General features: G+C 33.1%; 1 protein-coding gene across 3 annotated transcripts; it reads right to left on the bottom strand.

Annotated features, from left to right (window-relative positions):
* Window positions 1-15,252: 15,252 nt before the first annotated feature.
* On the bottom strand, window positions 15,253-23,546 carry LOC132043618 (homeobox-leucine zipper protein MERISTEM L1-like). Of its 3 annotated transcripts, none has more exons than XM_059434088.1 (13): window positions 23,279-23,546; window positions 22,340-22,831; window positions 21,708-21,985; window positions 20,878-20,995; window positions 20,159-20,347; window positions 18,763-19,188; window positions 18,180-18,281; window positions 17,786-17,986; window positions 17,457-17,631; window positions 17,113-17,384; window positions 16,722-16,817; window positions 16,144-16,498; window positions 15,253-15,552 (listed from the first exon to the last, which is right to left on the bottom strand). In XM_059434088.1, the coding sequence occupies exons 3-12, from the start codon at window positions 21,929-21,931 to the stop codon at window positions 16,154-16,156; spliced, it is 2,148 nt and encodes a 715-aa protein (XP_059290071.1). In that variant the 5' UTR covers window positions 21,932-21,985; window positions 22,340-22,831; window positions 23,279-23,546; the 3' UTR covers window positions 15,253-15,552; window positions 16,144-16,153. The 3 variants fall into 3 exon arrangements, with proteins under 3 accessions (XP_059290071.1, XP_059290072.1, XP_059290073.1); XM_059434089.1 differs by having other exon boundaries at window positions 22,741-22,831; XM_059434090.1 differs by lacking the exon at window positions 22,340-22,831.
* Window positions 23,547-26,036: the final 2,490 nt, after the last annotated feature.

The raw sequence follows: 26,036 nt of genomic DNA, 5'->3' as shown, positions 1-26,036 counted from the left end.
GTGTTACCGTAGGAGCGGTTGGGGTCGTCCGGGTCGGAAAGCCTCTTCGCGAGTCAAGCTTCCGCGCAGGCCCCCTTGGTCGGTGGCCGTAGCCTTTGGTGGTTTGTTTTCGCAGCATTTTCTCGAAAATACATACACACACGAATTAGAAAGACATCCTGAAAATCCGCTCTAATCGTACGATCTAGAATATGAAAGAAGCGAGACAATCTCGAATGTCTTGGTAGTCAATCGTTTATATGTATAAGGGGCCTTCACACATATAAAAGTGACCCCACCGGACACGGTTTCATAGACTCTCTAAAGACACTTGAACTTAGGCTCGATACCTCAAGCTTTGTCACACCCCGAACCATGGCTCAGGCGTAACACGGCACTCGGCCCGCTTGCATCCGTCCGAGCGAACCTCACGGGTGGCTTGTTTGTCAACATGGGCATCAAAACAATATAATATATATGATTCAATTTAAATGAATCATGAAAATGTAATTTGCGGAATAAAGTCTTGAAATTATCTCATAGCATGAAATATCATGAAAACGTAATAGTCTGCAAGCATGAAAACATAACCGACTCTCGCGAACTAACATCCGTTTATGAAACCTTTAAAACATGTTCGAATACTAACTACCAAGACATGGCTTCGACTACCATAACCGAATACTAATGCAAACTTCATGTTGAACCCCGAGGATGGGGCTCACCAATAAACCGATAATTGAGGTGATCCTACCGCAGGTGTATGCTCCGAAAATCGGTATAGACCGCACCGCGAAGTGTGCCCTGGGCAAAAGGGATGTTAGTACATGGTGAATAGTACTAGTATATGAAACCCGCCGAAATGAAGAACATGGCACAACATAGGTATAGGACATGAACCGAAATCGAATGTAACTTGAACGTGAGCATGAACGTGGAGTAAAGTCCGAAAACAAGAAATCAATGAAAAATACATGTATATAAAATCGCTTGTAACGTGGGGAATGCTATAGTATAACCGACAACATGATCCGGTACTTGCGTCCTACCAACAGAACACTCACACCTTGCGGGATATGAGATTTAAGTAATAATAAGCATGTAAGGATCCAAAGTTTGTATAATGAAGCGTGTCGCCTCCTTCGACAACCCCATCCTACGGTGGCTACGTAGTTTCAGTGCTTTCCGAGCCTTCTCGGTTAACTAAGAAAATCCCAAAAACATGAACATGATGTAGTTGGCTAAGAAGCCCATGATTTTCGTGAAATAACTTGTAACATGGTTTCGTGAAATATCTTGTAATATGGTTTCATGAGATAACTTGTCGTAGTCTTACAAACATGTTCTTGATTCATGAGTAATAACAATAGTTCATGATTATATGTATAATCGACTTGAAAACATGCTTGTAACTTGCTAGATAAAAATTATAAAGTTTCATATAAACATAATGAGAACATATGAGGAAGAATTCACGATTCATGGATTAAGCTAGGGTTCCTAATAACCGTAATGGAAGATTAGGAATACAATCACGAATATAGATACAAAATTCATATCCATAAATACATAAATATGGGCTACCAATATGTTGGGTTTAATGCCCTAAGGTTTGAACTTCATGGATATCAAGAAACGGAGCATGGGGAAGAATGTAGAGATTCCCACATGGAAACGGAAGTTCTACATATCTTAATTGCTCCAAAACTTCAATTAAAGACTTGAATTTTGGAGAAGATTTCCTAAATCTTGATTCTTGAACCTTGAGATGGGTTTCTTGAAAACCCTAGATTAGGAACAATGATTTTTGCTTAGATTATTAGAGTATATGTTAGAATTGAGTTGGAATAATTAGAGAGTAGGCTTACCTTGGTGTTCTTGATGATGGAAGAAGGTAGGAGGTCGTTTGGGCTTGAAGGAATGAAAATAATAATTTGAACTGGTATGGATGAATATATACTTGTAACACCCCGTACCTTTAACCTAATCTTTGACCATGATCCTAGACTTAGAAAAACCCGATAAAGAATGTGGGAATTGAAAATTTCCTCTTCGCCTGTAAGATGGTGGTTTACGCCCATGAACAAGGATCGTATTTCAGTATACGGCCCGTATTTCAAGTCGTAAACTAGTACCAAAGATTTCTGAGTATTCTGGAATTTGACACTTAGAGGTTACATCGTTAAATACGGATCGTATTTCAAAATATGGCCCATATTTCGAAACGTATTTGGAATTTTGGAAAACTTCCTTGATGAAAGTTGTAAAGCTTTGAAATACCTTTCCAACAGTATATTATGGGGGTCAAACAAACATCTGTGCAAAGAGTTATGGCCATTTAACTGAAGAGACGCAAAGGTGTCCATATGAAAATACGGACGATGTATTTCAAAATACGGCCCGTCTTTCAAAATACGGCCGCATTTTGCTGGACATAAAATTTAATTTTCCAGAACAGTATATATTCATCCATATTAGTTCAAATCATTATTTTTCATTCCTTTAAGCCCTAGAACGACCTCCTACCCTCCTCCATCATCAAGAACACCATGGTAAACCTACTCTAATTATTCCAACTCAATTCTAACATATACTCTAATAATCTAAACAAGAAATCATCATTCCTAAACTAGGGCTTTGAAGAAAACCCATCTCAAGGTTCAAGAATTCAAGATTTTGGAAATCTTCTTCAAAGTTCAACTCTTTAATTTAAGTTTTGGAGCATTACCAGGTATGTAGAGTTACTATCTACGTGTGGGAACATCATTGTTCTTCCCCACGCCTCCTAATCCATAAAGTATGAAACTTTACAAAACTAGGGTTTCTATTCTATACTATGCTCATGATAACCTCTAGGTCCATGTCTATGACTATATTATGTTTGAATTGCTATTATTCTATCATTGTGTTCTTGATACTCATTATGATTATTGAGAATCTGTCCGTAATCCATGAAAATCCATATTTTGTATTCCATGGGTTCTTGCATGCATGTTTTTGACTAAGAATGATTATTTCATGAATATCCTATATGTCTACAAGTTTTCATGCAATTAAATCATATAATTACTTTCATGCCATGATACAAGAAATATACATGCTAAATACAAGTTATTTCATGAAACCATGCTACAAGTTATCTCATGAAACCATGATACAAGCTATGTTACAAGTTACTTCGTGAAATCATGATTACAAGTTATTTCACGAAAATCATGGGCTTCTTAGCCAACTATATTATATTCATGTTTTTGGGAGTTGCACGAATTACCGAGAAGGCTCAGATAGCCTGAAACTACGTAGCCACCGTAGGACAAGGATCGCTCCGCCCCGCATAGGACGATACCTTAATTTTACACCGAATGGATCCATCGGGCACGTTACCACCTTATACCCCGGCAACGTATGGGGGGCTTTTATCGGGTCCGGAGGTACCAGACTCCACGTACCTCACGTGGTGATATCACATGGTCGGTTTATGGAATGCTCTCCCTACTTATCATGTTTTACTTATGTTATATATATATATATATATATATATATATATATATATGTACCCATGCTCATGTCTGTGTTCATGTCCAGGTTTTCGATTTCGGTTCTTACCATGTTATTCTGTGTTATACCCTATTTTAACCGGGTCAAAATAGTTTACAACATCCGGGTAATTCTGGGGTTATTTAAAGTACAGGAGTCGCCACCTAATTATTTACGATAAATTAGGGCACCTAAGTTTAATTAAAGTAATTTATCTAAAGGCAACTTTATTTTTAAAGTCTACGAAACCAAAAGATCTGAGTAAGGGTTCAACTAACCTATAGGGAAGGTATTAGGCATCCTCTAAGATCCATTAACAATGGTTGACCGACCGGACTTTAAATTTAATTAGGCTAAGAATGTAGGTGTAATATCTTATAATATTTAAGAAGATATCTTGATAAGTATTGCTAAAGTTATAATAGAAATATAAACATGCTATTTAAAGTATGACTTTATAAATAGTTTAAGGAAAGGATGTTTTATAGAAAAGATATATGAGAAGAAAGCTTTGCAAACAACGTAATGCCTTTCTGAGTTTTAACCAACAACAATTATTTTCACAAGGATTGAAATCATTTTTATAAACCATATATCTTAACGTCATTTATTTCCAAACCAAATATTTCCATAACGTCTTATATGAATTTAAGGAGTTATACATAAAGAACTACTTTGAAGAAACTTGATAGATTTGATCAGGGAGTTAGAAATACATTATAGTAACACATCGACGATATTGGAACACGGGTTTGCTCTAAAATACAGTGAAGGAGAAAGATGCATGTTTTCAAAGATATATATAAATACTTCATAAAAAATTTGAATTAAAACGCTCCGTTATTATATCAACTAACATCCATTTTCCTTTTATAGGTATACTTAAACGTTTCGCGGGATGAACTAAAAGAAAGGTTTCCATTACTATATAAACTAATGCCCGAACTAACCCCACTAGATTAAGTATCCTAAAGTAGCTAAAACAATCACCTATGAATATAATTAAATTAAGCAAATATCAGGTGTGCCAAAGGAAAACACAACGAACTTTCCTCCTCTTCTCCCCTTTCTATATTGCTTCGATTACTCATTTTCCGAGGGAGAAGGATTGTTCAAATGGAGGAATCAAACCCCAATCGTCACGGATTTATTTTGACCAAGCTTAGCGAACTAGGAAACACAAGTAGAGCCATGCAATTGTTTGATCTCGCGGCCAAGTCGAGTCTCATTCGAGACTCCTCGCAATCCTGTCATGCAAAAGGAAGAAAGGAAAGAAAAGAATTAGAGCATGATCATTAAACATGGAAAATTTGAAGACTAATATTCATACGCGAAGGAAATGTTCAACTCACAACAAAGCTCATTGCCGAATTGAGGACATACGAATAAATAAAATGCAAAGCCCAATACCAACAAAAACAGTTAGAGGAAAACAAATACGGACCCGAAATCGTGTCCAAGCAACAAAACGAACAAATAAAGTAAGCCCAAATAAAGTGGCTTAAAGTAAGCCCAAATAAAGTGGCTTAGAACGCATTCTCCGTTATAAACTTACAATGTATTAGTCCTACCTCAAAGATCAGTTGAATGCGACTAGTCTAGCCTAAACTAAAACATGAGTTTAACGGAGAATTAATCATGCTCAAACGAACACGAACACATACCAATCAAACACTATACCGAGCATAAAACGCTCTCGACCGCAAGCACCTCAAGAGCATAAACTAAACCAAACAAATAATAGTACCCAATTTGCCTAAACCAAGCTAAACACAATAAAATCAACCAATAATTAAACGGAAATCAAGACTAGACTCGATTATGTCATGTACTCCACTTGAATAAGTTTATACAATAACCAAGTTTTGATTCAAACGAAACACTCGTATCCCTATTAATATTATTCGACAACATACGGAGGGCCAGATTATCCATTAGGCAACTGGGAACATATTAAACCCAATGAAACAAGAATTAAACTAACATGCCTAAATATGCCTAAACTAATAGCCGAACGCATATGAACGAGCCAAACCGATCAAACGATGGTACATGTAAACACATAAACACTTACTAAATTACTAAAACTGAGATTAAATTAGTTAAAGAAGGGTTGTTTACCTTCTGTTGGTGCAGTGAAGTGGGGACGTTAGTTCGGATCTCTACTCGAATACAACGAACTCAAACCCAAAAAAAAAACTTTCGAATTAAGACTTGACGGAAAGAAAACGTATCCTTTTGTTTGAAAAAGAAATTCCGTTTGTCTCCGTAATTTAAAATGTAAGTAAAGGTTCGAGACCGTATTAAAAGGAAGAAAACTCAAGAATTTGTGACCCCCCCCCAAAAAAATCCCTCCTCCGTCCCTTTTTTTTTTCTTCCCCCACTTCGGCTGAGAATTTAAAGTCATTTTATAGATGGAAGAAAGTGCTAGGGTTTCTGCTTGGGTGGGATTTGAAGTTGAAATCCTTTCAAATCCGAACATTAGAATTTGTACGAAATTGTTTGTTTGTGATCCTTTTCCGTGACCTTCGAAAGCAACATTTCACGAAATGGAAAGGCACGATCGAGTTGGAGAGAAAAGCTTCAATTTCTCGCTTAAAATAGAAGAAGCGAGCAGCGTTGCACGAAAATGGTGGCACAGATCTGAGATGGTGAAAGAGGGTTTATTTCTTGGCTAGAAATGGCAAGGTAAAGAAAGAGAATAGAGCAGAGGAGGAAGGGAAAACTGTGCGTATTGCACGAAAGTGGAGGGCATGGATCTGTGATGTTGAAAGGGGCTGAGGTTTTGGTCGAAAAAAAAAAAAAGGAGAGACGAGCGGAGAGGGAGGAGAAAGGAGCAAAGGGTGCGGCTGTGAAGGGAAAGAAAGAACCCTATGTTTCAATATTTTGAATGGACCGGGTCGGGGAATAATGATAGTGGGCTTGACGGATTGGGCCATTAATTTGGCTAAACTTTCATGGTCCTTTCTTCCTTTAATTAATTTATTTTTTGAGCTTCTAATTTAGTAACTAGTACAATGTATGTACTATGATAATTAATGATCATAAATTTAGAAGCCCGCAGAAATAAATTGGAATAAAGGAGGGACAAAATTGGGTGTCAACACCATGTCCCATTTATTTCTTTCAGTTGCTTTACATACCAGTACATTCAATGTGCTGACGTCCCCTTCCTATTGCCTGGGGGCCTGCATTTCACGATGCAGTGCGGTTTTAGGACGACACATCGCTCCGTAGGACGCATTCGTATCGGCTTATTGGTGAGCCCCATCTTATTCGGGTTTTGGTCAACTTTTTGTTTTATGGTTAGTTACGCATCTAAGGTATCTTTGGGGCCTTGTCCCAGTAAGTATGTTTTCCAGTCAGACTCATGGTAGAGGTTTCATAGACTAGACTAGTCAGTTTAGTTATGTTAGACATGCAAGGTGTTTAGCCATTTTGGCTCATTCATGTTATTTTCGCACTCATGTTTAAATAAGTATTTTGATTAAGTATTATGACTTATTGCATTTTATAAAGACTCATCATGCATTCACGTTATATTCCGCTCATGTTATGCCTCATGATGATTCAGCAAGCCATGTGGTTCGCTCGGTCACATGCAGTAAGGCACCGAGTGCCGTGTTTCGCCCAGACCATGGTTCGGGGCGTGACAATATCGTTCGGAAAATTAAATTTTTCGCCCGGTTAAATATCGTCGTATTTTGAAATACTAGCCGTATTTTGAAATACGGTCCGTATTTCGTATGGACTTCATCGCGTCTCTTCAATAAAACGGTCATAACTCTTTGCACGTATGTCCGTTTGACCCCCAAATATACCGTTGGAAAGGTATTTCAAAGCTCTACAACTTTCATCAAGGAAGTTTTCTCAAATTTCAAATACGGGCCGTATTTTAAAATACGGTCCGTATTTAACAATGTAACATCCAAATGCCAAATTCCAGAATGCTCAGAAATCTTTGGTACTAGTTTACGACTTGAATTACGGCTCGTATACTGAAAAACGGTCACTGTTCATGGGCGTAAACCACCATCTTATAGCTGAACAGGGAAATTCCAATTCCCACATTCTTTATCTGATTTTCTAAGTCTAGGATCATGGTCAAAGCTTACGTTAAAGGTACGAGGTGTTACATGAGAAGTGGCACCTGAATCCACAAACCAGGTAGACTCACCACAAACAAGATTGATATCATTTTTACCACAAGCAACAAGAAGATCATTTTCAGCAACAATAGCAACACGATTTTCATTATCGCCTTCTTTCTTTTGCTTTTTCTGGTCTCTTTTAAACTTGTAGCAATGTTTCTTGATGTGCCCTTTCAAGTGATAATAGTCACATGTAAGATTCTTGTACCTGGAGGATCTTGACTTGCTTCTACTTTTACCTCTATCATTTTGACCTCTGAAATTGCTTCTCCCTCTGTCTTCAGTAACCAAAATATCGGAGCGTGAAGCTGAAGAAGACGAAGCTTGAGATCTTCTTCTCATCTCTTCATTCAAAACACCAGTCTTAGCATATTCCATGTTACACCATCACTGGGAGCAGAATTAGTCAAAGAAACTCTAAGGGTTTCCCAAGAGTCTGGCAAAGTATTAAGAAGCCAAAGTCCTTGTATTTCTTCATCAAACTTGACACCCATTTCAGATAGCTGATCAAGGACATCCTGAAAATCATTTATATGATCAGAAATAGGACTACCCTCTTTGTATCTAATATTCATCAATTGTTTCAGTAGGAACAACTTATTATTGTCGCCTTTGAAGCATAAAGTGTCTCGAGCTTTTCCCACAAGCTTTGAGCAGTTGTCTCATTCACAATATGATTTCAAACATTATCTTCAACCCATTGCCTAATATAGCAACAAATTCCCAATCCTCATCTTCAATAGACTCGAGTTTATTAGAAGCGAACACAGGTAAATGCAATTTCTTGACAAATAGAAGATCTTGCATCTTGCTTTTCCAAATATGATAATTACTGCCATTTAAACAAACTATCTTGCTCTTATTTGTCTCCATCATTCAAATAGATGATCAACACAACCAAATATAACCACAAGCTCTGATACCACTTTGTTGGGAAGAAACAAACAATAACCAAATTGCACGACGAGGTAACAGTGGAAGAAATACCAAGTCAAAACTTCTCACACTATTTGAAAAAAGAGAAGACAATATACACTAGCACAAATGAAAATCCGGACAACAACTATACCAACAACAAAATAGCAAAGCAAGCAAAATAAATCAATTGCAAGAGACACCAAATTTACGTGGTAAAACCCCTTCAAGGTGAAGAGGAAACATCCACGGGTCCAAAAGCTCCACTATATCAAATGAGAGAGTTACAAAGTTCTCCAAAATGGCTACAATATGAATGCCAAATGCGGAGCAACAATAACAAGTTAACAACAAGAACAACCATCAAACAAGAAAAAATTGGAAGAAAGTCACCCAAAAACGCAGCTACTGTTCACCGACGAAAATCTGGAGCTACGGGTGTCCAAATCCACCTCTGTCAGTTCCCAATCTAAGATTAAGATGAAAGGAACACGCTGTCCAAAAATCAGCTCAATCGGACAAGGAACGAAGGGAATCGACAAAACAATTTGGCTAAACAGGCAGATTTTAAGAAGGAAAAATCTACACACTCTCTCTCTATTTTTGTTGAAAGGCTGTTCTTTCTCACTATGTTACTTGCCCCCAAATCAGACCTAATAGGTCTTTTAATGTATGGGCCAAAAAAATATAAGTGGGCTGGACCAAGTTGGGTATTTATTTATCCACATAGGAAGGGAAAAGGCCCAAAACCCAACACTTCCGTCCCAATTTATGTGGCACTATTCGCTTCTCGAGATTCAAACTGCATGAATTTTGACCAATATTTTAAGATATATTTTTTCACCAAATTGATATGGAAAAAGTTGCAACTTATAGTTTTTTCATCTAGTTTTCAAATATATAAATTTTAATATAAAAATATTGTGTAAATCGAATCTAATTTAGTTTCAAAATTTAGTTAAATTGACTACAAAATTTAGTTAAATTGACTAAAAAAACGACAACCATAAATGTACTCCGACAACCCTGAGATTCTTGCCAGACCATTTGCTCCTCAAATTAAATTGTTGCTACTTAACACAACCATCTTATTTAAATAGGATATTAATATTGCATGTACATTTTCATTCTTCACACAGTGTATTGCAGCTAGCTGCTTCATAAACACTACATTTTTATTATTTATTATGTCATGAATAATGAATTCGACCGTCCCCAATTATTAGTATCACATCATCAAAAAGTGCTGCATGGGCTTAGCATTAAATATTAATAGACCCATCACTGTTGTTTACGACATTTAGGAATCTTGTGGCGAAGAAAAGATAGAAATCCGATTACGAGTTTGGCTCAATTCAATAATTTTATTCAAATAGTGTTTGTTTGTATATAGAAATTTATCAAATATATATAAATACTTAATTTAGAACTCATTATTAACACTTGAACTCGTCGTTCAAATTGTATACCCTAAACAAGTTGAAATTCTGGCTTCCCTTATGTATATTGATACCCTCTTCAATTTAATTCTTGTTAGGTTTGGTAGTTAATGTACTGCCTGGTTATGAGAGTACAAGCATCTTGATATTGAATTCGTTCTCTGAACTAATTATTGCAGAAAAACAAATTCAAGCGGAAGATCATTTGAGCATGCATGTTGCTACATAAATGCTGCTTTATGCTCATGCCTCAGGCAAACGGTGTATAAAAACTTACCTACACTAACTTACTAATTTTCAATGAATATATGACGCTTCCTCCATTATATCGTCGAAAGGCTTTTGATATTTGTGGTCTAAAATATATTATAATATTTATGGGACTATAAAATTTTTGAAACTTAAGATCTTAAATATGTTACTATAATATTTGTGTGATTATAAAAACTTTTCATAAGAATAAAATGAGAAGTTATGAGAAGTTTAAAATTAATTATTTTCTAATTTTGAAGTGTATCATGTATTATTTTAAAATAGATTAAAAAGCAAAGTGTCACATAAACTGAATGGAGTAGTATGTGTCTAAATATATACTCGCAATATTTGCACCAACCAAATATTTGACCTTAGAATTAGAAATTAATTAAAGTGAAGATACATATAAATTTACCATGATTGAGTGATATATGTGAGAACAGCAAGAAACGTACATTTCTTGCATCCATTTGTGGTGTAAACATACAAAAGTTTTAAAACTTTAACTACACTGCAGAGTTATCACTGGTTAATTATAGTAGTAAGTAACTTTTTTACCCCACTTCTATACTTCGACTGATATGTATATAAATTACTCTTTCCGTTCACTTTTATTTGTACACTATATCAAAAATAGATTTTCATTTTTACGTGTCAATTTTCGCATATCAAGAGAAAACAATTTATGTTTCCTGTTTTACCCTTAGTGTTAATTACTCATATTTCCAAATCAGTTTTCAAATCTTAAGATTATACACTAATTAATATGAGTATCATGATAAAATACTCTTCATTTATTATTTCTTAAGGAATGTGCAAAATTTATAGTGGACAAGTAAAAGTGAACGGAGGGAGTAGTTGTGAAACAAGTTTTACGGTTTCAAGCCCTAACCAACTTTGTTTGGCTAATGCACACTTCTTTTACGTATCGCTTAAGGTGTTCTAAATCAAAAGTCAAAATATACCAATGACAAGTAATTAAGGATTTGTGGAAGCCTGGAAGGGATGTTTTAGTGTCTTGTCAACAACTATTACACATTCAACTAATCAAATTTACAATTAGGCACACCATAAGTACACGTATTGGATTTAAGTAGCTATTCAACCGTCAATGAAGGAATTTTTATACTACTATCACAAAACTTAACCTGCTATAGAAAGTTATTTGTCTTATTTTCAGTTTACTGATTCCATTTATTATGGATTTATAGTTAATATTTACAGTATTGAAGTCAACATTTTCATAAGGGGTTCATAATATAGAATAGTCAATATACGAAGAAGTCACGAGGATTCAACATATAGTAAATACACATTAATAAAGTTGACTTGTATGTAAAGTTTAATTTTCTGATGAAGGCTATCAATTTAATTATTCTCCTTGGACAAGGGTAGCACAGTCACTGGTTAGAGCTTCGCTTACAAGTTCAACAACACTTAGTAACTTTAGTTCAAACTTTGTGTTTGTGTTTAAAAATTTATTTAATATGCATAAATAATTTATAAAAAATCAGCAAATTATAGTTTCTAAAATCTAGAACCCATAAACTCTAAATTCTATCTCCGCCGCTACTGATTACTTATAATTACAATAGTATAAGAAATTTTACACCGTCATCGAACACCGGGTGGGAAACTTTAAAAAAAAAAAAAAAAAATCCTAAATTGAACTTGCTTGTACTTTGTATTGAATGCTGATCACTTAATTAGACGAGGCAGAAATGGGTACCACTAGAGCTTATTAAATTATGATCTGAAAGGTTGATGCCAATTAAATTTAGGCTGTCAGTCATATTCATAGTTTCCTGCAAACGGTTTAATGAACTTCAGATCATGAGAAGAGACGTCATATTTTCAAATTTACTCTAAACAAACTTAGGGTGTCAGACATATTAATATCTCCTGGAAAAAGTTACCAAGGATGGTAAAATATTCTTCAGTTGCAATGATCCTATATTTTGAACTTTGACTAGGGGTTGTTGTGGAATAATTTTGGACGGAATTTCAGCAACTAGGAATTTTGCCAAATATTAGCATGATTTAAGCATTACTTAAATTACGTTTTGGTTTAGAGAACATCAAGTAAAAGAGGTAGGACTCTTTTGGCATATGCTAAGCTTAAGCTTTCTTTTTTCTTTTTTTAGGGGTGTATTCTGTGTCAATAGCGATCAAGCAATCTATATATATAATAAATTTTAGTGAGAATAGATATCATTAACCATGGGTTATGGAAATAAATGTATTTGTGTCACGACCCATTAATATTTATCTTTTTTTCACTATCTTTTTTGAGATTTTCCCCCTTCTTTTGATCTAAAAATTCTGCAAAAAAACTATTCAAAATACCTTATTCATCTCTCCCCTCATTATTACTACAATTAATTACTTTTCCTTAAGCTCTTCCTTCCTTCCACACACACAGCCTTTTTCTTCTTCCTATTATAGAGTGATTTTCTTCTCAATTAGTCTCATTTAATTTCTTCCCAAAAATCACATCCCACAGTCTCTTAATTACACCTCCACCCAATACTCCACGTCCCCCCAATTCTGTTTTCTCTCATTTTTTTCCCTTTTTTTTTATTGTTTTCATACATTTACTATATTTAATGTCCACATATTTTTATTGCATTAATAAGGTCCATTCTACCATTTTCCCCTAATTAAGTCATATCAGCCGTTTGTTTTCTTTTGCTTTCTCTAATAAAGTGATCATTTGTAACGTTTTTTTAATTTTTAATGAATAAAGCATAAGAATTTGTCTACTATTTAAGTTGGAAAGAAGAAGATTGCAGCAATCTTTCAGTTCCAGTTTGTTCATCCTATTAAATTATTGCATGATGGAGTAGTATTATGTTCTTTTGTTCTTCCAACGATTTGATATAGTACTATCAAGTATTTATTTTCTCTGCTAGATTTTTTTACATTATTGTTTTGTTTTTAATAGTAGTTTGATTTGTTTTATTATTGATCTATCAGTAAATTTTTGTGCTTTTGCGAATTTTACATTGTTGTATTTTTTTCGTTTCACTACTCCAACTAAAAGTCTATGAATTACGATTTAATTAAATATGTTTTCGATTTCTTCTACCATTTATCAAAATTAATCCCATGAACCAATTCTTTTCTTAAAATTTTGTCCGTTTTTAGGATGAAGACCTCAAGGAGCTTCGTTGTCTTAGAATCAATTGCATGAAAAAAAAAAGTTTGAAAGAAAGAGAAAAGAGGGTTCTTGATTCTTGATATAATGTTGTAATCACAAAAAAGTTACAAAAGAAATTCCTAATCTGTTGTATTCTTTGTAATTTATGTACAAAACTGAAGAAGAATTTTATCTTTAAGATATCCGATTCCCTATCTTTGCTTTTCTTAATTATTTTCTAAATATCCAAAGATAGGAGTCAACAAAAAAATAACAAACTCATGGATGAAGACAAAATGTGGAGTTATCAGAAATGAAAGGCGGTAAAATTTAAGATTATTTCTACCCCTTAAATTATCGTCCAAACTATTCTTTGTTAGAAATCAATTAATTTTGAACAACTACAATCATTTTAAAAAAAAAAAATGTACCTTTTAATTTGATAGTACGTATATTTCACCAAAATAAGCTATTCTATTTATGCATATGCGTAAGAAATTTATTCTATTCTATCTCGAGATTAGTTCTTTATAACGGTAGCACTTGCACATAAAAGAATTTGATATTTTTCTAAAAAACCCAAACTGGGGAATACAAAGGAAAAATGAAACACATTAGAAAAAAATGAAAAAGGAAAAGGATAGTAATAAATATAGCAAGAACACATCCTAATTTGGAATAAAAATTTTACAATTATATTTATTCTATTTTGATTTTATTTTTCCTTTTCATTCTTCTTTTATTGTTGTTATTAGTTTAGAATGAAAAATAGAGAAAAATATAAAAGTAAGTGTCAGAAATGAATTACACCAAAATGTTAAAGTTGATTTTTTTTTTTTTTTTAAATATATCTTGATTTGTTAAATCTTCGATGAAATATTTCTATTGAGTGAACAATGTTTTATAAACAATATAATTAAAGAAGATAAGAACTTTCATCATGATTAGCTATATTAAATGGTTTCTGTGAATTAAAACCCGCTACTTAATTATATTTCTAATGTCAAAGATATCATAACTTTATTTGATATGATATTAATTATTGTATGCATATACATAAAAAACTAAAAGGTTAATCTTTTTTTTTTTTTTCCTTTTACATATTAAATGTCTATCAATTATAATCCCTTATATATTAATGTTATGGTAGTCCTCGATTAATTCACTCTACTCATTATCTTATTATTAACAGTTACAAATTTTAGTGAGAATAGATATCATTAACCATGGTTTATGGAAATAAATGTATTTGTAAAACTGAAATTTGGTCGCCCGCCTATCATTCCGTGTCTCAGGCTTTTTTTTTTTTTTTGTCTTCAAATCTCTCTTATTTGACTTTTGAAACTTCGATATGTGATAGCTACTTATACGTGCCAAAGGAAACTTCCTTCCCTTACCCGCGCATGCATCAGGTTCATGCCTAAGCAAATATAATACCCTGGATTTGTCCAAGTGATCTTCTTCCTAATAATTAAGGAAAAACTTGACTGGTAATTATCTGTTTGATATTGTAAACTTGATACAAATAACTTTTTTTCTTGAGGTAAGGCTCTTTGTGGTAAGTAATTTCCTACTGAATATTGAAATGACATGTCCAAGTAAAGTGAAAATAGTAATGTGGTGTACCAAACTCAACTAGTTTGAAATTGAGACGTTATAGTTATTGTAACGAGAAGTGGGGCGGGGGTAAATAAATCCCCATTTTACGCTTCTATTTGGTGTAGTGACACAATTTTTTAAACTAGAAAAGAATATGAAGATGTACTCACAAGTCACAACCTTCTATTAAAATGAAAGAACTCATGAACTTGTTAGAAAAAAAACTAAGCTTACAAAATCAAACTAAAGTAAAAATGCTACTAATAACATAATTAGCCTTAAGTTGACAAATTTTGAAGCTTGATCATGAAAAATAAGAAGGTCTTGGTTTACATATCAAAAGTTCCAATATTTTCGAAGTCAATACCCGAACCTATTACACATCCATGCTGGCAAAATTCAATTTTTTTGCTTCTGTTTTTTCCATTTAGAGCTAGCAAGGATTACTTTTGAGGTTCGTTCTTGACTCCTTCCTTTAGCCTCCAACCATATATATTTTGAGTAAACTCACCATCTATACTCCATCCTTCAAATTTTACTGCAGTAAAGACTCAAATGATTAGCATGCGTTATATATTGGAAGCTGAAGAAAAGTTAAAACTTATGAACCCCAATAAATAGACAATGAAATTAGAGATTTTACTTTATATACTCATAATGTAAAAGAATATTGTACTAGCTAATAGAGGTACAAAAACTGCTACATTGTCAGCGTTAGAAGCTAAATTGTATGCATCGACACAGTAATAATAATCACACAATCAAGTCACTTATATAGTAAATACAAGTAAATCTCAATGATAAGCATTAATGAGTAACCTCGAGAAAAGGCAACTAACATGCTATTGCAGATTAAACTATACTAATAGTGTTACAATCTTTTTACAATTTCAGTGTATTTAGCTTAAATCCAATTCATAACAAAATGTGTTAATTTAATTTCTATATCTAACAAAGCAAAATAATTTTTTATAATGTCAAACAACCTAAGAACAACAGGTACTAATTGGCAACAAAAAACGGGTATACTGAAAAATATGATAGGTAATTTATTGTAACGTGCTACTTTAAAAGTTCTTACAATGTCGGTGTATATATATTCAATCTATAAAAATAGGAAATAACTTACCTTGGATTTTTCATCTTGCACTCTCACAGGCTACAGCTGTTTTGATCCTTTCAACAGTGCATTTGATGAGGCTATTAACAGTTGCAACAGATCCAAGAGATAGTTTTGCAGTGGGGACAGAATCAACTAAAATCTGAAATGCAACAGTGAGAAGCGATCCACTATTAATTCCTCCACCACCATCTGGAAGTATAGCAAATCCAGATGGTAGAAGAGCAACATAGTCGGGGTCACCACCACTTAACACCACATTCATCGCAACGATATCGACTGGAGCGTAGATAACATAAGACCCTGTGGAATCTGTTGAACTCTCTTGGAGTATCAGCATGTTGCTCTGGCTTGAATTTCCGCTCTGCAACAAAATTTACAATATTTTAGTGGTCCCTCTTAATGTCACACTACTAAAAACACACGAACATCCGAAGGAAATATGAGATTTCCGTTTGGAAAAGCTTCCGACGAGCCAATTTCTGAGGCACGTCCATCAGAAATTGGCTTGTAGGAAATTCTTGTGTTTTTAGTAGTGTCAAAGTAATAATGTTTAATGAGCTAGATAAGTAAGAAGAAGACGTTACATTAACGCGGAGCAGAGATACGCAGTTTCCTGGATCACGACCATTTGCTATATGCGCCATTTCTTGAACTAGGTCCCCATTTGAAAGTATATCCCACTGCACATTTTACAAAATGGTCAGATAATAACAGAATATAATAAGTTCATCGTTATATAACGTGGAAAACCTTGTTGACACAATTGAGTCTCAAAAATTTGACGGAAGAAAAACCTTGATGATTCAGAAGATAGGAAAAGGTATAATTTTAGTTACATACAATGGAGTAACTGAAAATTTGGTATCATATAACTTTCTTGGAATAATCAATCGAACCAAATCATTCATCAGGGGAGGATCGATGGCTGAAGAATCAAATGGATGTAAATTGAAGTGCAATTGGCTTATCACTTACCTCACTTCTAGAGTTCTCGTCTCGGAGAAAATCGAAGACTCTCTTTGGAGGAACTGGCAGCCAAAATGAAGTGGCTGCACTCAACACTATACCGGGAGGTCTCCCCGGATCATCTATACTCTTTCTAGTCATAACTCTAACATCATCAGCACCACTTCCAGATAATGTAGTCCATGTGTGAGCAGTCGAGGCGCCAACACCGGCACAAAAACTCATCACCATTCTCTCAGCTAGTTTTAACATACTTTTTCGGCCTTCAGGACTCATTATGACTGCAAAAAAAAAAAAATAGATTAGCAAGTCGTGATCTCGAAGATATTATATCTCAAATTACAATATATTACCTCCAACATCGCCTGTTGGGATATTATTAGCCATTGCACTTGCGAGCCGTTCACATTGTCTGTCCAAAGTTGCTACCCAACGTTTAGCCCCAAACGCGAGGCCTGAATTGACAAGAGGTCTGTAGATGTTATGGACAGATCTATCATCCACTTCAACGTGCTCGATCCACGTAACCTGGAGGGATAATATATTAGGCATAATTAGTAAATCATGAAACTGCAACTACTAAAAGACAGGAATTAACGACTGACAAATTACATAACTAAACAACAAAAACCGTCGCTAATCCTATTTATTATGATTTCTTAAATATACAGAGTGGCTTTACCTTGGAGTAACCATTTGGCAATTCTTGAATTAAACAACCAGATGGCCTTCTTCTACCGCGCGACACTGAAGAGGGCCGCAAAGTGTCAAGGGAGACATCAACCACAGCCCATGTTCCATCAGTATGGTGTTTACAATATCTCACAAAATAATTTTCGCGAGTCGGAACCAATGGTGAAGGGACCTGGAATTCCGCTGTCATCTAAAAATAAAACGTAACGAAAAGACACACCAGTTAGAATATAGTGTCTAGAACATATTTAGGAATTTTACATATACACTTGTTGTAGCAGGTAACCTGCCTTATTTTTCAGGTTACTTTTCACATTTTATGAACAGTTACCAATAGTTATTTCAAGAATAATATAGGGGAAATAGTAGAAGTCAAACCATACCACTTGTAAAGCACCATTGTAATTTCCTGCTACCCCAGTTGATAGGACTTCCAAGGTCAATGCTCTTGATACTAGGCCAGCAAAAACACTTGTCCATTGGTTCTGAATTCAATACCACATTATAATTGAACGCAAATATTAGTATTTTGAAGACCGAAACAGTAGTAATTGAATAGAAGAAACAGTTTTCACAGGCCTTTTTCCGGTCATGCCTTTGAAAACTAGCCACTATCATGAAATTTCAAATTCCACAGGTGAAACTCCATGACAATATCCTAGAGTTTACTTGTGAAATTTGAAACTCCAATACAATCGATATTTTTAATTCCAAAAGGTCAAAACTAGCTATTTGTAATTTACCAATTATATCTCTAATTAGAAAAAAAAATTAAAAAATTTACACCATATATTCGCCCACCAAAATAATAGGCGGCAAATGTATATTTTTTAAAAATTAATTGTAATATGCACAAGTTATACATATGTCATACATATATTGTATATGTTTATACATTTAGCTACTGGATGTAATATTTTTTGCCGACCAGCCAAATGTATTACTTGCTTAAAGAAAAATCCTTACCACATCCATCAAAATTTCAACTAAATTGATGTGATTCATAATAATAACAGCAGATTCTCTAGAGGCTTCAGATGTTAGGCCCAAAGGTTTAGGCCCAATTCCTCTAGGAAAAGTCCTCACATATTCCTCTTCACATAAAGTCTCATTATTATCTGGGCTAGTAATCCACAAAGGTTCTCCAGTTTGGGCCATTCTTATAAGTTCTTCCATAGCAGCAACAGCAAGTTCAATAATTATGGGCTTATCAGCATCTGTTGGGCCTGAAACTGATCTAAGAAGATCACCAGCACTGTACATTTCACCAACTTGCCCAAAAGTACTAACTCCTAGATCAAGTGAACGGGTTGGCCCAGTAGTTGGAAGATTAGGATATGTAAGCATTGGTTTTCCCACATATTTTGCAGCAATTCCAGATATTCTGTCAATCTGAAAAATGCACAATGCAAAACAATAACATAAAATGGTTAAATTAATGTTGTGTGATAACTGGAAATAATATACTTTATTTTCCCAATTAGTTATATGACATTGTTGGCCGATGTATCATTTAAGTTATGGGTGCGATAATATCTATTTAACATGTACAAATTAAAGAGCTACAATTCACAACTCATAAATTTTAAATTCTGAATCTGCCTAAAAATCTTCCGGAATGTTTGAGAAATCATTCATATATACATTCTTATAAAGAACTAATTTTACATTATTTTAAACCATTAAAAACCACTAAGATGTTAGAAGTAAACCTTTTATAGATGCTTTATCTTCCAAATTATCTTTTCAACCATTAAAAACCAAATTTATCTTGTCTTCTACTATCTCAAAAAAGCTAGGAGGCATACATACATACATATATATATATATATATATATATATATATATATATATATATATATATATATATATATATATATATATATATATATATCACTTATTTATAGTTTTCTTCAATTTTTTACGCTATTTCACCTATTTAAAAATAATTATATCATTTTATAAAATACTAAAAATTAAAACCCCATGGGGCTATATATAAAAAAAAATTACACTAATTTATATAAGGTTATAATTAATTTTTATGTGTATATAATAAATTTTGAATTTCCTTAGGTTCTTCATGGTATACTTCTTTATATTTAAAAATCCCCTCAATTAAAATTTTGATTCCACCACTGGCCAAAGCTACCACTAATTATTGCCAGGGCGGATCTAGATAATTAAGAGGGTATGGGTTCACCTAGCCAATTTATATTGAGATGAAGCATAAATAGACATTATATGTAAGAAATAACTAAGATTTTAATATTAAGTAAGATTATACTGCTTTATAAATCCATCAATTTTAAATTCTGAACTCGCCTATGCAGGCATATATACTAATTCATGCATGCAGTACCTCTTCTCTGAGACGAGCGTTCTCAATCCTCAAATGCTGCTCGTCGAATGACATTTCACCTATGGCTGCAGGTCCTCCACAATTTGGACAAGTAGCATTACCAAGGGCTTCTTTATACCTTATGTTCTCAGCACGAAGCTTCTCATTTTCAGCCCTCAATTGTGAGTTGTCATGGCGTTCATGTTGAGCCTGCAAATGGTAATAGGAATTAATTAGAGTTAGACCAGAAATTTTAATCTTCTCCTTTGAAAATGTCCCAAAATTATGTATGAGGGCATTTAATGCTTTACACATTTTGAAAGAGTTTAATTTCAATTTAACGGCAATAATTATGCCTCAATCCAAAAAAGTTAAGGTCATTTATGTGAATACTCAGTGGCTATATTTCAGCATTTAAGCTCAAAAATAAAAGTAAAAGATAAGTTAATATCTATAAATAATAGTAATAAGAATAATACTAAAATTCTTCTATATTTTTACTGACATATAAATCGATGATATAGTAAAAATACTCCTAGAATAACAATAGTTTCAAAATCAATGTACTATAAAATGAGACAAGTAACCTAAAATAAGACGGATTAAAAATCATCACATAGTGTAAAATATTATATTGTATCAATGTGTGTAAGTTTAATCCAATTTTAAATACTTCATAAGAAAGAAATTGAGCAAAATTTGTAGGAAATTAAAATTGACTGGGAACTTTTTTATTTCACCTTCATTTGAGTACGCTTGTTCTGGAACCAAAATTTCACTTGCAAAGGCTCTAAACCTAATCTTTTTCCCAGTTCTTTTCTTTGTTTATCGTCTGGATGAGGGCACTCTTTGAAAAACCTGAAAAAAAGAAGAAGATGTCTTGTGTTAATATTTAACCAAACTAAAGGGGGTTTCTCAATTTTCAGTAACACCGTCATATTACCAATAATAAGTTGAATTAGTTATCTGACCGCAACAATTTACTAGCTAGTACAAAAGATTAAGTAGACGTTTGGCCATATATTTGGTTGAAACTTGAAAATAAAACATTTTTGAAGTTGAAGTTGAAAAATAGTATTTGAAAGTTGAAGTTATGTTTGAACATTAATTTCACTTGAAATTAAGAACTTCAAATTTTGTGAGCAGAAAAAAGAATTCACGGGAAAAGATGTCAATAACATCTTCAAAAAATCATTTCAATTTATAATCAAACAATATTTTGAAAATATTTTGGAAAGGAAGAGAAAATTTTGTATGTCCAAACGGCTCCTAAATTACACTGATAGTTTTTGCTTACATCGTCTATGTATATAATTTACAAATATTAGATTGCCTACGACTCCATTTCTTGAAATTTGAAAGCAACGTTGAACATATATTTCACTTGAAAAAGAAGTTGAAGCTTAGCGAGTGTGAAAAAGAATTTCATCAAAAAAGTAGTCAAAACCAGTTTTTCAAACTCATCTTGAAAAACTAACCAAAAAGTCATCCTAAGGCTCCGTTATTACACTAATAATTTTCTTTTTCACACTGATGATATATATAAGTTACTATAAATAAGAGTTCTCACGATTCCATTTCTTGAATTTGGAGCTGTGTATGCCGATGATAACGCTTCTTCTTGTTTGGACGTTGATTAGGATCTTGATCGTCACCAGAAGGATTTTCCATAATATCAGTCATTGATTTGCTCTCAAATTCATCATCTCGAATTAAATCCAACTCATTTTCTGGTGATTTATGTGACATATCAAGTAGATGATGGTGGCTCTCAAACATGTTTGGCTGAAACATTTTGACTTATAAATATTTTATAATATCCTTCTTGATAAGCTATGTATTTGTTACCTGCAAAAAACATTTAAAAAAAAAAAAACCAAAAACAAAAATTGTAACATTAGTTATAATTACTATAAAGGTGTACAAATTAAACAAAACCTTCGGAAATGATTTTTTTCTCTCCATAAATACACGATTTTCATGATCCGTATAACTTTCTTAGCATATCAAAACTCAAGCGTCTGAATTCTGATCGGTTTCCGGAAAAAGATACGAAGAAAAGAAGAAAGGAATGGAAATGAAGAGGAAATGGCGAAGCAGTACGTAAAAACAATATCAAATCAAGGCAAACTCTGAAATACTAGATATGATAAATGTAGAAGAATATAGAGAGTTAGTCTAGTAATGGCTTAGATGACTTACTTTTCTTGAATTTGAACTTTTTAAGAAAACCAAAATTCACATCCCATCATTCAAAAATCATTATACAAATCCCTCATGAAAACCCTAGAGAGACTTCTACTTTTGTATTTCTTGTTTATATATAACTATAAGTAGCTTTTTGGTTTTGGGAAATTGAGGTTTAATACATTTTTTTTTTTTGGCTGTATCTGAATAAGAAAATTAGTTGGATAATTTGTAGTAAGAAACAAATGGGAAAATTTGACTTTTGGTTTTTGAGATGTCAAACAAAAAGACTTTTATATTTCTCTCTCTCTCTCCCCTGTCTGTTTTACTGTGCCAAAAAAAGACTGAAAATGAAATTATCTTAGGAAAAAAACCAAAGAAAGAGTTGACACTGTGAGAACCCAAAGTCCATACACTGCCTTTTTTTTTTTCACTTAAGTTATTATCCTAAGATAACGTCCACGAATATGTCCGTAGAGTACTCCAAATTCAGTCATAATCGTCATTCTGCAAAACAAGATAACGGACAAAAAGAACTATTAAGTAAGTAAATAAGCGTTTGGACACAAAAAATGTAACATTTGAAAAAAAATAAATAAGTATTTAAAAAAATTGAAAGGGTATTTGAAATCAAGTTATGTTTTGATATGCATTTAATTTTAAGAATAGTTGAAATATTATGAGTAGAAAACAAAAAACACTTGAAAAGCAGATCAAAATCACTTTGTCAAACTTGAAGTTCATCTTAAAACAAAAACAAGTTTAAACATCAATACAATCTATGATCAAACGATATTTTAAATTTATCCTCTTTTAAATTAAAAAAAAAAAAAAAAAAAATTGTGTGGACAAATGGGAGCTTAAAAAACAATTTTTTGAACTAGGTAAAACTTAAAAAGTTCTCAACAAAATAAAAGAAAGAAAGAAGACACACGAAAATATATAGTAACTCACAGTCTTTGAAGCTAGCCTTGAAGTAAGAAATAATAACACAAAACCCTCTTGAAGTTTTAGGGTTAGATCTAAAAAAAAAAAAAAAGTAAGTAGAAAACCACTTTTTGGTTTTCTTTTTGTGATGAGAAAACAATTACTTTCTTGTGAATAGAATTTCAGAAGAATTTTTCTTGAGAGAAAAAGGAAGAAGAAAAATAGAGAGAGAGAGAGAATTGTAGATGAGAATATATGGAGAAGAAAGGGGAAGAAAATAGAGAGGTGGAGAGATAAGAATGTGTGGGAAATTAAAAGGAGTTAATGTAGAGTGCATAAAGAGGATGCAATAGCATTTAATGGCGGGAGGGAGGTGGTGTTAATGATATTGTTGGAGAGAGAGAGAAAGTAAGATAGAGAGAGAATGAGCCTGTTTGGATGGGCTTAAAAAAAATAGCTTATAAGCTGGTTTAGATAAGCTAAGTCAAACGGGTCTAATTATTATTTTGGGTTTATTTTAAGCACAAAATGACTTATAAAAATTTAGCCACCAAACACTCAAAAAAGTAAAACAACTTATAAGTTCATTTTCAAAGAACTTATAAGCCAATCCAAACGGGCTCAATATGTTTAAATTTCTGTGTAGAGATATATATTGTGAAACAAGTTATTTTTGGTTTTCCACTTGGTGCTCCATATTCATTTTGAAATTCGATTAGTTCGTGCTGAAAATTTTTACTTAAGGAGTAAAGCGCTCCTATCAAAGATAACTTCTTATTTCTCAAATCTTGAATCCAATATGGTGAAACAACTTATAGTATTGTGGTTTTTACTCGGTGTCTAATGTTTGTTATGGAGCCCAATGAAAATTTGAATTTGCATCGGGACTCCATTGTTAGAGCTTAAATCTGTTGAAGAAGTCCCACATCAAGGATTCTCTTTAAATGGCTTGGGTAATCCCCCTCATGAGCTAACTTTTGGGGTTGAGTTAGGCTCAAGATTTATTTCTTAACCAAATCCGATATGATGAACCGACTTAATTCTTTTGGTTTTGCACTCTTGTATCCGCTTTTGAGTTCAACTAATTCGGATTTGCGATGAAAAATTCCACTTTGGGCCCTTAGGGTTGGGGTAAAGCACTTCTACTACAATAACAGCGACTTCATTCTTAAAGCTCGAATCCGAAATGATTGAACAACTTATTATTTTAGTTTCCCGCTCCATATCTGATGTTCATTGTGGGTTGGACTAATTCGAATTTGTGCCAAAAAATCCTGTTTTGAGGATGAAGTGCTCCGATGCAACTCCATATTCAGATCTTGAACCGATATGGTGAAACAACTAATGGCTTCGTAGCTCCTATAGTCCTATATCAGCACAAGATATATATATATATATATATATATATATATATATATATATATTTTACAGCTCAAATCATGCTGGATTATCGATCCAAGTCTTTATATATATTTCTCCAATCTATTTTCTATCACTTGTATGTAACTATTTTGAAGGGAAAAAATGGCCAAAAAAATTAGTGTATGTATAACTTGTACAGTCTATATTTACGCTAGGTTTTTGTTGATATGTTATGTCTTATATATACATACTACTACTTTTTCTTCTCTCGAATATACATCACTCATGCATTTTTCTTGACTAAATAAATGATGGGAAGATCGTCTTAATCAGAGTTGCTAGTGGTAACAAGTTAAAAAAGAAGAAAACACAGATGGTATTTGCAACAACTTGAGTCTATAATTCAAAGTATTGATGAATAAATAAGTTTTCTTAATTCTTATCTTATTGAGGCAATTAGGAAATATGAAGATTTTAATTAATTATCTCTGAATCATATTTACAAAGTTCAGTTAGAAGTTAGAACGGTATAATACACGCAATAAATTTTGATGGATATTTCTTAATTTGAATCTTGTTTAGAGCATCATGAAGACTTTGGTGTCTTTAATCTGTCCTAATTGTACAAGAAAAGGTAAAGAAGCTCAATATTCAAATATATTGTTTATAAATGGCATAGGACATATTTAATTAGAAGTAAAAGTCTGTTTAATACATCCTAATTTTCAGAAAGAGCGTTATTAAATGTGTAGTTTATCTCATGGGATTTCTTATTGCCTTGTGTAATTCTAAACTAGTGAATTTGTCCGCGCTACGCACGGTTGCAAAAAATCTCATTAAATTTACGGACTAACTTTTTTCCTTCTCACATTCAAATACAGATATATATTATCATTTCAAACAAAAATAAAAGACGACAACAACAACAATCTCACAAAAAAATGTTTCACTATTTTTTTAGGAGAAGTACCATCTACTATAAAGTGAAAGAGCTGAAGCATATGAATTAAGGAAAAGTGTCGCAAGCCTACAACACACACAAACAAATGAAGTCTTGTCGATACGCTACAGAGCAAGATAATAATAATATGGGTAACGGAAGTTAATATTTATTCAGAGGAACGACTAATTAAGAAGTAAATATTGCCCGTAATATCGTATTATAGTTTCTTTGGCATCAGCAATGTTAAGACTTCACTACCTGCAACTCAGTAGCAACAACGCAATTGTCTATAAAAAATAAAAAATAAAAAATTGAATGGGGAGTTGGAGATTTTTACAAACACAACCTGTATTAGTTCATAGGCTTCTATTTTAACAATGAAACTAGTTAACTTATCCGCGCTTCGCGCGGTTAGAAATAAAAAAAAATATCGAAATGATATTTTTTTAAAAAGAATTAGTCAAGATAGGAAAAGATAAA

This window comes from Lycium ferocissimum, unplaced genomic scaffold, assembly GCF_029784015.1.
Source record: "Lycium ferocissimum isolate CSIRO_LF1 unplaced genomic scaffold, AGI_CSIRO_Lferr_CH_V1 ctg2601, whole genome shotgun sequence".
Taxonomy (NCBI): Eukaryota; Viridiplantae; Streptophyta; class Magnoliopsida; order Solanales; family Solanaceae; genus Lycium; species Lycium ferocissimum.
Note: the sequence above shows the minus strand (reverse complement) of the source record. Positions and strands in the feature narration are given on the sequence as shown.

Coding starts and splice junctions, on each gene's coding strand:
- LOC132043618 (XM_059434088.1), bottom strand. CDS start 21,931: ATGTTTCAGCCAAACATGTTTGAGAGCCACCATCATCTACTTGATATG. Junction 20,996..21,707: donor CAAATTCAAGAAATGGAATC/GTGAGAACTCTT, acceptor TCTTTTTTTCAG/GTTTTTCAAAGAGTGCCCTC. Junction 20,348..20,877: donor ACAAGCGTACTCAAATGAAG/GTGAAATAAAAA, acceptor TACCATTTGCAG/GCTCAACATGAACGCCATGA.